At 40.9% G+C, this 13,241-nt stretch overlaps 1 protein-coding gene across 1 annotated transcript in view; it reads left to right on the forward strand.

The window, feature by feature from the left end:
* The window catches only part of ADSS2 (adenylosuccinate synthase 2), a 306,217-nt gene that overhangs the window by 181,863 nt on the left and 111,113 nt on the right, over positions 1–13,241 (forward strand). Inside the window, exons 8-9 of the mRNA XM_053711169.1 lie at positions 724–850; positions 2,505–2,659. Coding sequence (XP_053567144.1) covers positions 724–850; positions 2,505–2,659 — 282 coding nt within the window. The remainder of the gene's footprint in view (positions 1–723; positions 851–2,504; positions 2,660–13,241) is intronic.

The raw sequence follows: 13,241 nt of genomic DNA on the forward strand, positions 1-13,241 counted from the left end.
GCTGACCAGGAGGCGTAATCCCACAAGTAAGGATGACATCCTTGGACTCATCGTATCTTGAAAAAGAAATATAAAATCTTTACTGGTCATTTTTTTTTCTTAACTTATGAAGCCCTGAACAGGCACAGAGTCTAAAATTTACCGTTTTGAGATGGACTAGGAGGCTAGTCAATCAAATTTTATTTTTGCTGCAATCTACTATGGGTCAAGAAATAATTACTCTAGAGTGGCTCAAATCTAAGGAAAGACCACAGGAAACGGAGAGGTATCAGAAGGTCACAGCTCACCATAAAAAAAAGTAAGTTGCAAATAAATTAAATGACTATTATTGTTGAATGGAGCTTTGTAATTCCTGCTTACTTCCACGTTGCTAACTGATGTGCATGGGCAGCCAATAAAGTGTGGAAGGGCAGCAGATATGGAGGTTATTATCTTTCTATTACTGTTGCCCTTCCCTAGGAAAGGTCATTAGGAGCATTACCTCAATAAAGAAATACTTTTAAGACTTTAAAAATACCACTCGCAAAATTTCATGTTGTATGGGATGTCTCTTCAGAGGAAACTTTGGGCTAATGGTAGTCCATCAAGACCTGCCTCTTGGCTGACAAACTGCATTATTATTCCTACCCTTAGGTCAGGTTGGTAGACTGAAGTTCTCCTACTTTTTCTAACCATAGCAGTCAGGGTATTGAAAGTTTGCATAGTTTTTTTTTTTTTTTGCAGGAATATGCCGAAAGAGTTAAACCAATGGTGAAGGATGGCGTTTATTTTATATATGAAGCTTTACATGGCCCACCAAAAAAAATTTTAGTCGAAGGAGCCAATGCAGCACTCCTGGATATTGATTTTGGTAAGGCAGTTTTTTTTTTTTTTTTTTTTTAATCCCTCAATGATTAGCAAAAAGTGTACATATTTCTCTTCTAGGCGTGCTAAAATAGAACATGAATAAAATGTTTTTTAAATTCTATTTTAAAATGTATTGTGGATACACAACTTAAGTGCTTTACAGCCAGCTAAAGAAACTCTAAGCATAGTTGCAAAAGAACCAATGTCTTCACCATGGTTGTCCAGCTGAAGTCCACTACAGTGCATATATGATGATCAGATAGACTCTCCCCTTTTCCTGTAACATTCATTTATGTTTTCTGGGTCTGTGTAAATGTAGTTATCTCACACGTATTTTGCTATTGAGGTGTAAATTATATTTCTATGCCTAAATCAGGTTTATTCAATTTGTGAGGAATTGGGGCATGGAAGTCAAACTATCATGGCTCAGACAGCATATACTTTTAAGAGCCTTTTCCATTTACTTCTGTTATCAAATTTACTATGTTCTTTTGGTATCCTTTGTTAAAAAGAACACATAGGTAGGCTTAAGAGCAGCAATAAACTACTGGGAGCTGGGAAGCTATCTAGGGGATTGGTGGTTATGCAGCTAGGGACCAGTAGTGCATCACTGTTAGGAGTTGGCTTTAAAGGGACAGTATACAGTAATTTTCATATCACTGCATGTAATAGACACTACTATAAAGAGGAATATGCACCGATACAAAAAATCCAGTATAAAACCTTTAAAAAACGTACATAGAAGCTCCCAGTTTAGCACAGTTGATGAGGTTAGGCTGGGACGCCCACTTCATTCTCTTGGAATCCTTTCTTGAAGTAGTAGCAATGCACTACTGGGAACTAGGTGAACACTTTGGTAAGCCAATCACAAGAGGCATATTTGTGCAGCCACCAATCAGTAGCTAGCTCCTGATATAGATGTTTTTCTACAAAGAATACCAAGAGAACAAAGCAAATTAGATAAAAGTAGTACACTGGAAAGTTTAAGTTTGTGTGCATTGTCTAAATCATGAAAGATAAATTGTGAGTTTCATGTCCCTACAAAGGGACATGAAACACTTAAAGAAATCATTATCCACAATGAAATAGTTTATATTACAATCTTTATTTGTCCTTTTCATGTAATTAATTCTGACAGTTGTGGATTTTTCTGTCGTGAGTATTGAAATTGCACACTGCAGATTTCAAATATTTGTCCCTTATTGTCCTTAAAGCTGTAAACTAGTAAAGCTGGTTTAAATGCTGCAAAGCCATGCAACTTTAAATGGCAGTGGCTAGCCTCCTTGTTGCTTCCCCATACATTTGAAACAATCTATATGCTAATGTATTTAGAAAACATTCAAACGCTGCTGGTAGAATAATTTGAATGCAAGACCACAGAAAAGTCTTGTAATTACAATGTGTTTTAAGCAGACACGTGGCTCCCCAGAACAGTCTGCCATAGTTGCTAAGGTCTATTCAACCTGTTTAAGTTGTCATCCCCGCTTTCTCAATCAAATAAGTCTATAGACCCCAGAGTGACGATGCATGCGTTTAGCATGCACTTGAATTACTGTATAAGTCAGGTGGGTTTTTGTTTCCTCAAGAAAGGACTACCTGACAGAGCCTATGATGATGGAGCAAGTAATATTTGACCCAATTTTATTTTTTACATTAAGGGACATACCCATTCGTAACTTCATCAAATTGTACAGTTGGAGGAGTCTGTACAGGGTTGGGAATTCCACCTCAGAGTGTTGGGGAAGTGTATGGAGTTGTGAAAGCATACACTACAAGAGTTGGAATTGGTGCTTTCCCTACAGAGCAAAATAATGTAAGTGGTGGCTAAATGTTTTTTTCTTAGAATGTGTATTTATATTATACTTGTTACCAAGGTTCTAGTTCCATAAGTAGTTAACAAACGGCACAGTACATCCCACAATGTATTAACTTTTCCCTTGTTTGGTCATTTGGACTGGATGTGTGTGTGTGTATGTATGTACAGTGGACATGAAAAGTCTAAACACTTATAAAATGTCACTGTTTTTTTTTTTATCTGTAAAGCTCATCATTCAAGCAACACCATACCAACTTTAAAGGGGCAGTAAACTTACAAACTAATGTTATTTAATTCTGCACTTAGTGCAGAATTATATAACATTAGCTTACCGTCACATTTATACTTTTAAAGTATTGCAGAGAAATTATATCTAGAACGCTGCTCCTTGCTCTACTGAGCGGGTCTGGTTTTTACACAGCGTATCGCAGCAACAGAGCGGAACCAAGCTACATTCATTGGCACACAGTGTTGCTGTGCTGTGTAAAAACCAGACCCGCTCAGTAGAGCGAGGAGCGGCGTTCTGGTAAAAAGGTTTTAGATATAATTTATCTGCAATACTTTAAAGTATAAATGTGCCGGTAAGCTAATGTTACATAATTCTGCACTATGTGCAGAATTATATAACATTAGTTTGTAAGTTTACAGCCCCTTTAAGCAATAAGGGTGTTGACATCATGCTTTGGGGCTGCTTCTCTTTAGCTGGGTCAGAGGCTAATGGGATAATGAATAGCTCCAAATATCAAGACATTGGCACAAAACCTTGTGAGCTCTTTCAGAAAGCAGAAGATGAAGAATTTCACATTCCAACATGATTGACCCAAAGCACACATCCATCTTGACCAACGTGTTGCTTCAGAAAAGGAAAATCAAAGTTCTGGCTCCATTCCATGAGATGGCTAAGCAGTGGGAATGTATTTTAAACATAGAAACATACGGCTAGATCACAAGTTTTGTCGGTAGAGCCGTGCGGTGCTAACGAGCCTTTTTGTTTCACCGCTTACGTAAAACAACGCTGGTATTACGAGTTTTCTGAATGGCTGATTTAGCCTCAGAAAAGTGAGCGTTGAGCAAAATTTAGCTCCACATCTCACCTCGATACCAGCGTTGCTTAAGTCAGCGGTGAGCTGGCTAAACGTGCTTGTGCACGATTTCCCCATAGGAAACAATGGGGCTGAGCCGGCTGAAAAAAAAACCTAACACCTGCAAAAAAGCAGGCCCATTGATTCCTATGGGGAAATACATTTTACGTCTACACCTAACACCCTAACATGAACCCCGAGTCTAAACACCCCTAATCTTACACTTATTAACCCCTAATCTGCTGCCCCCGACATCGTCGCCACCTGCATTATACTATTAACCCCTAATCTGCCGCTCCGGACACCGCTGCCACCTTCATTATACTTATGAACCCCTAATCTGCTGTCCCTAACATTGCCGCCACTATACTAAATTTATTAACATCTAAACCTAAGTCTAACCCTAACCCCCCTAACTTAAATCTAATTTAAATAAAGCTAAAGACTATTACTATTAACTAAATTATTCCTATTAAAAACTAAATACCTATAAAATAAACCCTAATATAGCTACAATATAACTAATAGTTACATTGTAGCTATTTTAGGATTTATTTTTATTTTACAGGCAACTTTGTATTTATTTTAACTAGGTAGAATAGTTATTAAAGTTATTAACTATTTAATAGCTACCTAGCTAAAATAAATACAAATTTACCTGTAAAATAAATCCTAACCTAAGTTACAAATACACTTAACACTAAACTATAATTAAACTAATTACCTAAACTACCTACAATTAATTACAATTAAATTAAACTAAATTACGGAAAACCCCCCCACTAAATTACAGAAAATAAAAAAAGAATTACAAGAATTTTAAACTAATACACCTAATCTAATCCCCCTAATAAAATAAAAAAGCCCCCCAAAATAATAAAATTCCCTACCCTATACTAAATTACAAATAGCCCTTAAAAGGGCCTTTTGCGGGGCATTGCCCCAAAGTAATCGGCTCTTTTATCTGCAAAAAAAAAAAAATACAATACCCCCCCAACATTACAACCCACCCAATCCCCCCTTAAAAAAACCTAACACTAACACCCTGAAGATCACCCTACCTTGAGCCGTCTTCACCCAGCCGGGCACAAGTGGTCCTCCATACGGCAGAAGTCTTCATCCGATCGGGGTAGAAGAGGTCCTCGAGACGGCAGAAGGCTTCATCCAGGCGGCATCTTCTATCTTCATCCTTGCGGAGCGGGTCCATCTTCAATCCAGCTGACGCGGAGCATCCTCTTCAAACTAAGTCCTAATGAAGAATGAAGGTTCCTTTAAATGACGTCATACAAGATGGCGTCCCTTGAATTCCGATTGGCTGATAGAATCCTATCAGCCAATCGGAATTAAGGTAGGAAAAATCCTATTGGCTGATGTATTCAGCCAATCGGATTGAAGTTCAATCAGATTGGCTGATCCAATCAGCCAATAGGATTGACCTCTCATTCTATTGGCTGTTCCAGTGTGGTGTATTTGTAACTTAGGTTAGGATTTATTTTACAGGTAAATTTGTATTTATTTTAGCTAGGTAGCTATTAAATAGTTAATAACTATTTAATAACTATTCTACCTAGTTAAAATAAATACAAAGTTGCCTGTAAAATAAAAATAAATCCTAAAATAGCTACAATGTAACTTAGCTATATTAGGGTTTATTTCTCTTGCAAGGTGTATCCAGTCCACGGATTCATCCTTACTTGTGGGATATTCTCATTCCCTACCGGAAGTGGCAAAGAGAGCACACAGCAGAGCTGTCCATATAGCTCCCCCTCTGGCTCCGCCCCCCAGTCATTCTCTTTGCCGCTCTAACAAGTAGCATCTCCACGGGAGGGTAAAGTGAACGTAGTATTAGATTTGTAGTTTTTATATCTTCAATCAAAAGTTTGTTATTTTTAAATAGTACCGGTTTGTGCTATTTACTCTCTGTCAGAAATATGATGAAGAATTCTGCTGAGAGGAAAATGATTTTAGCATGTTGTAACTAAAATCCATTGCTGTTCCCACACAGAACTGAGGAGTACCAGAAAACTTCAGTTGGGGGGAACAGTTTGCAGGCTTAACTGCTTTGAGGTATGTTTCAGTCATATTTTTTCTAGTCAAGACAAGATAATGCTAGAAGACTGACAAGATTCCCCATGTGGGAAGGGTAAGCCATGTTCTGAAACTTAGTATAGAACTAGAGGCTTATTTAAGTGGGCTCAATAGACTGGTTATCTCTTTAACAGGGCAATAGATTATTTTGTTTAGAAAAATACTCTTTATTGACACTTTTAAGCACTTTTGATGTGTTTTATTGGGGTTTTATTCCACATGGCATTATTTTTAGTCACCTAAATTGGGTTATGAAGGCCCCACAGCTCCAGAGTGGGAGGGGCCTAATTTTGCGCCTCAGTTGTGCACTTTATTCTGACAAGATTTCCCTGCATGCTGCTTCACATGGGTCCAGAGACTGCTTGAGGCCTTCGGTAGGCTTGATTTTCTCAAATTCAATCCTTAAGGGAAGGTAGGGCCACAGCAGGCTGCTGTGGCAAGGTGCTGTAGTTTATTAACCGGTTGTTTGCTTTAGGCGGCTCCGGTTTGGGCATTAAAGGGTTAATCAGGCTGAAACTTGCTGTGCAATCATATCGAAGCATTAGGCACATACTGTAAAAATTTCAAGAGATTTGGTTCATTTTTCAACATTTTGTAAAATTGTGTGCGCTTTTATTATCTTAAAGGCACAGTACCATTTATTGCAAATTGTATTTTTTATTACATAAAGTGTTTTTCCAAGCCTGCTTGTGTATAATACCAAACTGTTTAACATGTCTGACACTAAGGAAAAGCCTTGCTCTATGTGTTCAGAAGCCATGGTGGAACCCCCACTCAAAATGTGTCCCAAGTGCACTAATGTGTCTATACACTTTAAAGATCATATTGTGTCACTAAAAAATATAGCCCTAGATGATTCTTTGACTGAAGGTAATAAGGATAGTCCGCCGTCCTCTCCCCATGTGTCATCACCAGTTATGCCCGTTCAAGCGATACCTAGTACCTCTAGTGCATTAGCACCTATTACATTGCAACAACTGGCGGCAGTTATGGATAATTCCCTTGCGGCCTTTCTATCTAAACTGCCAGTTTTCCCTAAAACACGCGATAGCTCTGTTTTGAGAACAGATGAGGAGCAGTCGTAAGCTTTGGGAGGCTTATCTGATGTACCCTCACAACACTCTGAAGTAGGGGCGAGGGATGTTATGTCTGAGGGAGAAATTTCTGATTCAGGAAAATTTTCTCAGCGGGCAGAATCAGATTCTCTAGCATTTAAATTGGAACACCTCCGCGTACTGCTTAGGGAGGTCTTATCAACTCTGGATGATTGTGACCCTATGGTGGTCCCAGAGAAATTGTGTAAAATGGACAAATATCTAGAAGTCCCTGTATACACGGATGCGTTTCCGATCCCTAAGAGGGTGGCGGATATTGTTGCTAGGGAGTGGGAAAGACCAGGTGTACCTTTTTGTTCCCCCACCTATCTTTAAGAAAATGTTCCCCCACCTATCTTTAAGAAAATGTTCCCCATAACTGATCCCAGGCGGGACGCGTGGCAGACGGTCCCTAAGGTAGAGGGGGCAGTTTCAACACTAGCCAAGCGCACAACCATACCAATTGAAGACAGTTGTGCTTTCAAAGATCCTATGAATAAAAAATTAGAAGGTTTACTAAAGAAAATATTTCTTCAACAAGGTTTCCTTCTCCAACCTATTGCCTGCATTATTCCTGTAACTACTGCAGCAGCTTTCTGGTTTGAGGCGCTGGAGGAGTCGCTCCAGACAGAGACCTCATATGACGAAATTATGGATAGAATTAAGGCTTTAAAGCTGGCTAATTCTTTTATCACAGATGCCGCTTTGCAATTAGCTAAGTTAGCGATGAAAAATTCTGGTTTTGCCATCATGGCGCGCAGAGCGCTTTGGCTTAAATCATGGTCGGCCGACGTGTCGTCTAAAACAAAATTACTGAATATTACTTTCAAGGGAAAGACCCTTTTCGGGCCCGAGTTAAAAGAGATTATTTCGGATATCACTGGAGGAAAGGGCCATGCCCTCCCGCAAGATAGGCCTTTTAAGGCTAAAAACAAGGCTAATTTTTGTTCCTTTCGCAACTTCAGGAGCGGTCCTGCTTCAGCCTCTGCTACCGCAAAGCAAGAGGGTAACACTACACAGCCCAAGGCAACCTGGAAGCCTTTGCAGGGCTGGAACAAGGGTAAACAGGCCAAGAAGCCTGCGGCTGCTACTAAGACAGCATGAAGGGGTAGCCCCCGACCCGGGACCGGATCTGGTAGGGGGCAGACTCTCTCTCTTTGCTCAGGCTTGTGCAAGAGATGTTCCCGATCCCTGGGCATTAGATATAGTTGCCTAGGGATATCTTCTAGAATTCAAGGACTCTCCTCCAAGGGGAAGGTTCCACATTTCTCGTCTGTCTACAGACCAGACAAAGAAAGAGGCGTTCTTACGCTTTGTAGAAGATCTACTCAAGATGGGAGTGATATATCCAGTTCCAATTACAGAACAAGGACTGGGTTTTTACTCAAACCTATTTGTGGTTCCCAAAAAGGAAGGAACTTTCAGACCAATCCTGGATCTAAAAATTCTAAACAAATTCCTCAGAGTTCCATCTTTCAAGATGGAAACCATTCGGACAATCTTACCGATGATCCAGGAAGGTCAATATGACTACCGTGGATCTAAAGGATGCATACCTTCATATTCCTATCCACAAAGATCACCATCAGGTCCTAAGGTTCGCTTTTATGGACAAGCATTACCAGTTCGTGGCCCTTCCCTTCGGGTTGGCCACCGCTCCCAGAATTTTCACAAAGGTGCTAGGGTCCCTTCTAGCGGTACTGAGACCGCGGGGCATTGCAGTAGCACCCTATCTGGACGACATCTTAATACAGGCGTCTTTTCCCAGAGCCAAGGCTCATACGGATATTGTTCTGGCCTTTCTTAGGTCTCACGGGTGGAAGGTGAACACCGAAAAAAGTTCTCTGTCCCCGGGAACATTAATAGACTCGGTAGAAATGAAAATATTTCTGACGGAGGTCAGAAGGTTAAAGCTTCTAAGTACTTGCCGAGTTCTTCATTCCATTCCTCGGCCATCTGTAGCTCAGTGCATGGAGGTAATCGGATTGATGGTAGCAGAAATGGACGTAGTCCTTTTTGCTCAAATTCATCTCAGGCCACTGCAATTGTGCATGCTCAAACAGTGGAATGGAGATTATGCAGATTTGTCTCCTCAACTCCAACTGGACCAGAGAACCAGAGATTCTCTTCTCTGGTGGTTGTCTCAGGATCACCTGTCGCAGGGAATGTGCTTCCGCAGACCGGAGTGGATCATTGTAACGACCGACGCCAGTCTGTTAGGCTGGGGCGCGGTCTGGGGCTCCCTGAAAGCTCAGGGCCTATGGTCTCTGGAAGAGTCTCTTCTCCCGATAAACATTTTGGAACTGAGAGCGATATTAAACACGCTCCAGGCATGGCCTCAGCTAGCGGCGGCCAAGTTCATCAGATTTCAGTCGGACAACAGCACGACTGTAGCATACATAAATCATCAGGGAGGAACAAAGAGTTCCTTAGCGATGAAGGAAGTAACCAAGATAATCAGGTGGGTGGAGGATCACTCTTGCCATCTATCTGCAATTCACATCCCAGGAGTAGACAACTGGGAAGCGGATTTCCTAAGTCGTCAGACTTTTCACCCGGGGGAGTGGGAACTCCACCTGGAGGTATTTGCTTAGCTGACTCAGCTATGGGGCATTCCAGAGTTGGATCTGATGGCGTCCCGTCAGAACACCAAACTTCCTCTTTACGGGTCCAGGGACCCCAAGGCGGCATTGATAGATGCTCTAGTAGCGCCTTGGTCCTTCAATCTGGCCTATGTCTTTCCACCGTTTCCCCTTCTCCCTCGGCTGGTAGCCAGAATCAAACAGGAGATGGCCTCGGTAATTCTGATAGCGCCTGCCTGGCCACGCAGGACTTGGTATGCAGACCTAGTGGACATGTCATCTGTCCCACCATGGACACTGCCAATGAGGCAGGATCTTCTAATACAGGGTCCATTCAAGCATCCAAATCTAGTTTCTCTGCAGCTGACTGCTTGGAGATTGAACGCTTAATTCTATCCAAGCGTGGGTTCTCTGAATTAGTCATAGATACTCTGATCCAAGCTAGAAAACCTGTCGCCAGGAAAATTTACCATAAGATATGGCGGAAATATCTTTGTTGGTGTGAATCCAAGGGTTACTCTTGGAGTAAGATTAGGATTCCAAGGATATTGTCTTTTCTCCAAGAAGGATTGGAGAAAGGTTTATCAGCTAGTTCCTTAAAGGGGCAGATATCCGCTCTGTCTATCCTTTTACACAAGCGTCTGGCAGAAGTACCAGATGTTCAGACGTTAGTCAGAATCAAGCCTGTCTATAAACCTGTGGCTCCTCCATGGAGTCTAAATTTAGTTCTTTCAGTTCTTCAAGCGGTTCAGTTTGAACCTTTACATTCCATAGATATTAAGTTATTATCTTGGAAAGTTTTGTTTTTGGTAGCTATATCTTCTGCTCGAAGAGTTTCAGAATTGTCTGCTTTGCAGTGTAATTCACCCTATCTGGTGTTCCATGCAGATAAGGTAGTTTTGCGTACCAAACCTGGTTCTCTTCCTAAAGTTGTTTCTAATAAGAACATTAACCAGGAAATCATTGTTCCTTCTCTGTGTCCTAATCCAGCTTCTAAGAAGGAACGGCTTTTACACAATCTTGATGTGGTTCGTGCTTTGAAATTCTATTTACAAGCAACTAAGGATTTCAGACAAACATCATCTTTGTTTGTTGTCTATTCTGGTAAGAGGAGAGGTCAAAAAGCGACTGCTACCTCTCTTTCCTTCTGGTTGAAAAGCATCATCCGATTGGCTTATGAGACTGCTAGGCAGCAGCCTCCTGAACGAATTACAGCTCATTCCACCAGAGCTGTGGCTTCCACTTGGGCCTTCAAGAATGAGGCTTCTGTTGAACAGATTTGTAAAGCAGCGTCTTGGTCTTCACTGCATAGTTTTGCCAAATTTTACAAATTCGATACTTTTGCTTCTTCCCTCCCTTCATCCGTGTCCTAAAGCTTTGGTATTGGTATCCCACAAGTAAGGATGAATCCGTGGACTGGATACACCTTGCAAGAGAAAACAGAATTTATGCTTACCTGATAAATTACTTTCTCTTGCGGTGTATCCAGTCCACGGCCCGCCCTGGCAATTAAGTCAGGTTAAAATTTTCTTGTTTAAACTACAGTCACCACTGCACCCTATGGTTTCTCCTTTTTCTCCTAACCGTCGGTCGAATGACTGGGGGGCGGAGCCAGAGGGGGAGCTATATGGACAGCTCTGCTGTGTGCTCTCTTTGCCACTTCCTGTAGGGAATGAGAATATCCCACAAGTAAGGATGAATCCGTGGACTGGATACACTGCAAGAGAAAGTAATTCATCAGGTAAGCATAAATTCTGTTTTTATAGGTAAGTATTTAGTTTTAAATAGGAATAATTTAGTCAATAGTAGTAATTTTCTTTATATTTATTTAAATTAGATTTAAGTTAGGGGGGGTTAGGGTTAGACTTAGGTTTAGGGGTTAATGAATTTAGTATAGTAGCGGCGACGTTGGGTGCGGCAGATTAGGGGTTAATAAATGTAGGTAGGTGTTGGAGATGTTAGGGACGGCAGATTAGGGGTTAATAAAATTTAACTAATGTTTGCAAGGTGGGAGTGTGGCGGTTTAGGGGTTAATACATTTATTAAAGTGGCGGTGATGTCCGGTCGGCAGATTAGGGGTTAATAATTGTAGGTAGGTGGCGGCGACGTTGGGGGCGGCAGATTAGGGGTTAATAAATATAATGTAGGTGTCGGCGATGTTAGGGGCAGCAGATTAGGGGTTCATAGGTATAATGTAGGTGGCGGCGATGTCCGGTCTGCAGATTAGGGGTTAAAAAAATTTATTTTAGTGTTTGCGATGTGGGGGGGGGGCCTCAGTTTAGGGGTTAATAGGTAGTTTATGGGTGTTAGTGTACTTTGTAGCACTTTAGTTAAGAGCTTTATATTCCGGCGTTAGCCCATAAAACTCTTTAACTACTGACTTTCAAATGCAGTAGGAGTCTTGACAGGAGAGGGTCTACCGCTCACTTCTTCCAAGACTCGTAATACCAGCGTTAGGCAAATCCCATTAAAAAGATAGGATACACAATTGGCGTAAGGGCATTTGCGGTAGCCTCGAGTCGTGGAAGAAAAGTGAGCGGTACACCTGTAGCTGCAGGACTCTTAATACCAGCGGGCGTTAAAAAGCAGCGTTGGGACCTCTCAACGCTGCTTTTTAAGGCTAACGCAAAACTTGTGATCTAGCCGATAGATTTTTACGGCAAATAAGAGCCATAGGCCCAGCAAGTTTGCCTAAAATTTCCTTAAAGTATAAACTTATCTAGTTCATAGGATAGCCTTATGCTTATCCCAGGCAATTTTAAAGGGATATTAAACCCAATTTCTTTCCTATGGCATGGAGAGTCCACGAGTTCCAATTACTAATAGGATATTCAACTACTGGCCAGCAGGAGGCAGCAAAGAGCACCCCAGCAAAGCTGTTAAGTGTCACTTATCCTACCCATAATCCCCAGTCATTTTCTTTGCCTCTGTCAAGGGAGTATGTGCGACGATGGTGTCTGAAGACATTACTCTTTAATGGGTACTTTTTCCTGCAAGCAAGGATTGGGGTTATGCTGTGTCCATATCAATCTCTTTAGTAAGAGTAATGGTGGCTTTGAGCAGTTAGAAGTTAAAGGGACACTGTACCCAATTTTTTTCTTTCATGATTCAGATAGAGCATGTAATTTTAAGCAACTTTCTAATTAATTCCTATTATCAAATTTTCTTTATTCTCTTGGTATGTTTATTTGAAAAGCAAGAATGTAAGTTTAGATGCCGGCCCATTTTGGTAAACAACCTGGGTTGTCTTTGCTAATTGGACAGCACCAATAAAAAAGTGCTGTCCATGGTTCTGAATCAAGAATGTGCTGACTCCTTAGCTTAGATGCCTTCTTTTTAAAATAAAGATGGCAAGAGAACGAAGAAAAATTGATAATAGACGTAAATTAGAAAGTTGCTTATAATTACATGCTCTATCTGAATCATGAAAGAAAAATTTTGGGTTCATTATCCTTTTAAGCAAAGACCTCCTCGTCTTCTAACATTATTATTATTAATTATTAACATTATCTACCCCTATATGGAAAACCAGGGTTGGTTACTCTGTTTTTCTTTTTCTATATGTCCCTGTCGGATGTTTGATTCTGCCAAACCTAAGAAGCTGTACCTGCCCTGCAGCTGGATCCACAGGTAAGTGCTCTTTCCTTCTAGCTTTGAAGGACAGCATTTAAAGGGTTAATTTCCATGGACTTTTATTTGGAAATTAATAATCCCTTTATTCAGGGATTTGTTC

Source organism: Bombina bombina, chromosome 4, assembly GCF_027579735.1.
Source record: "Bombina bombina isolate aBomBom1 chromosome 4, aBomBom1.pri, whole genome shotgun sequence".
Classification (NCBI taxonomy): domain Eukaryota; kingdom Metazoa; phylum Chordata; class Amphibia; order Anura; family Bombinatoridae; genus Bombina; species Bombina bombina.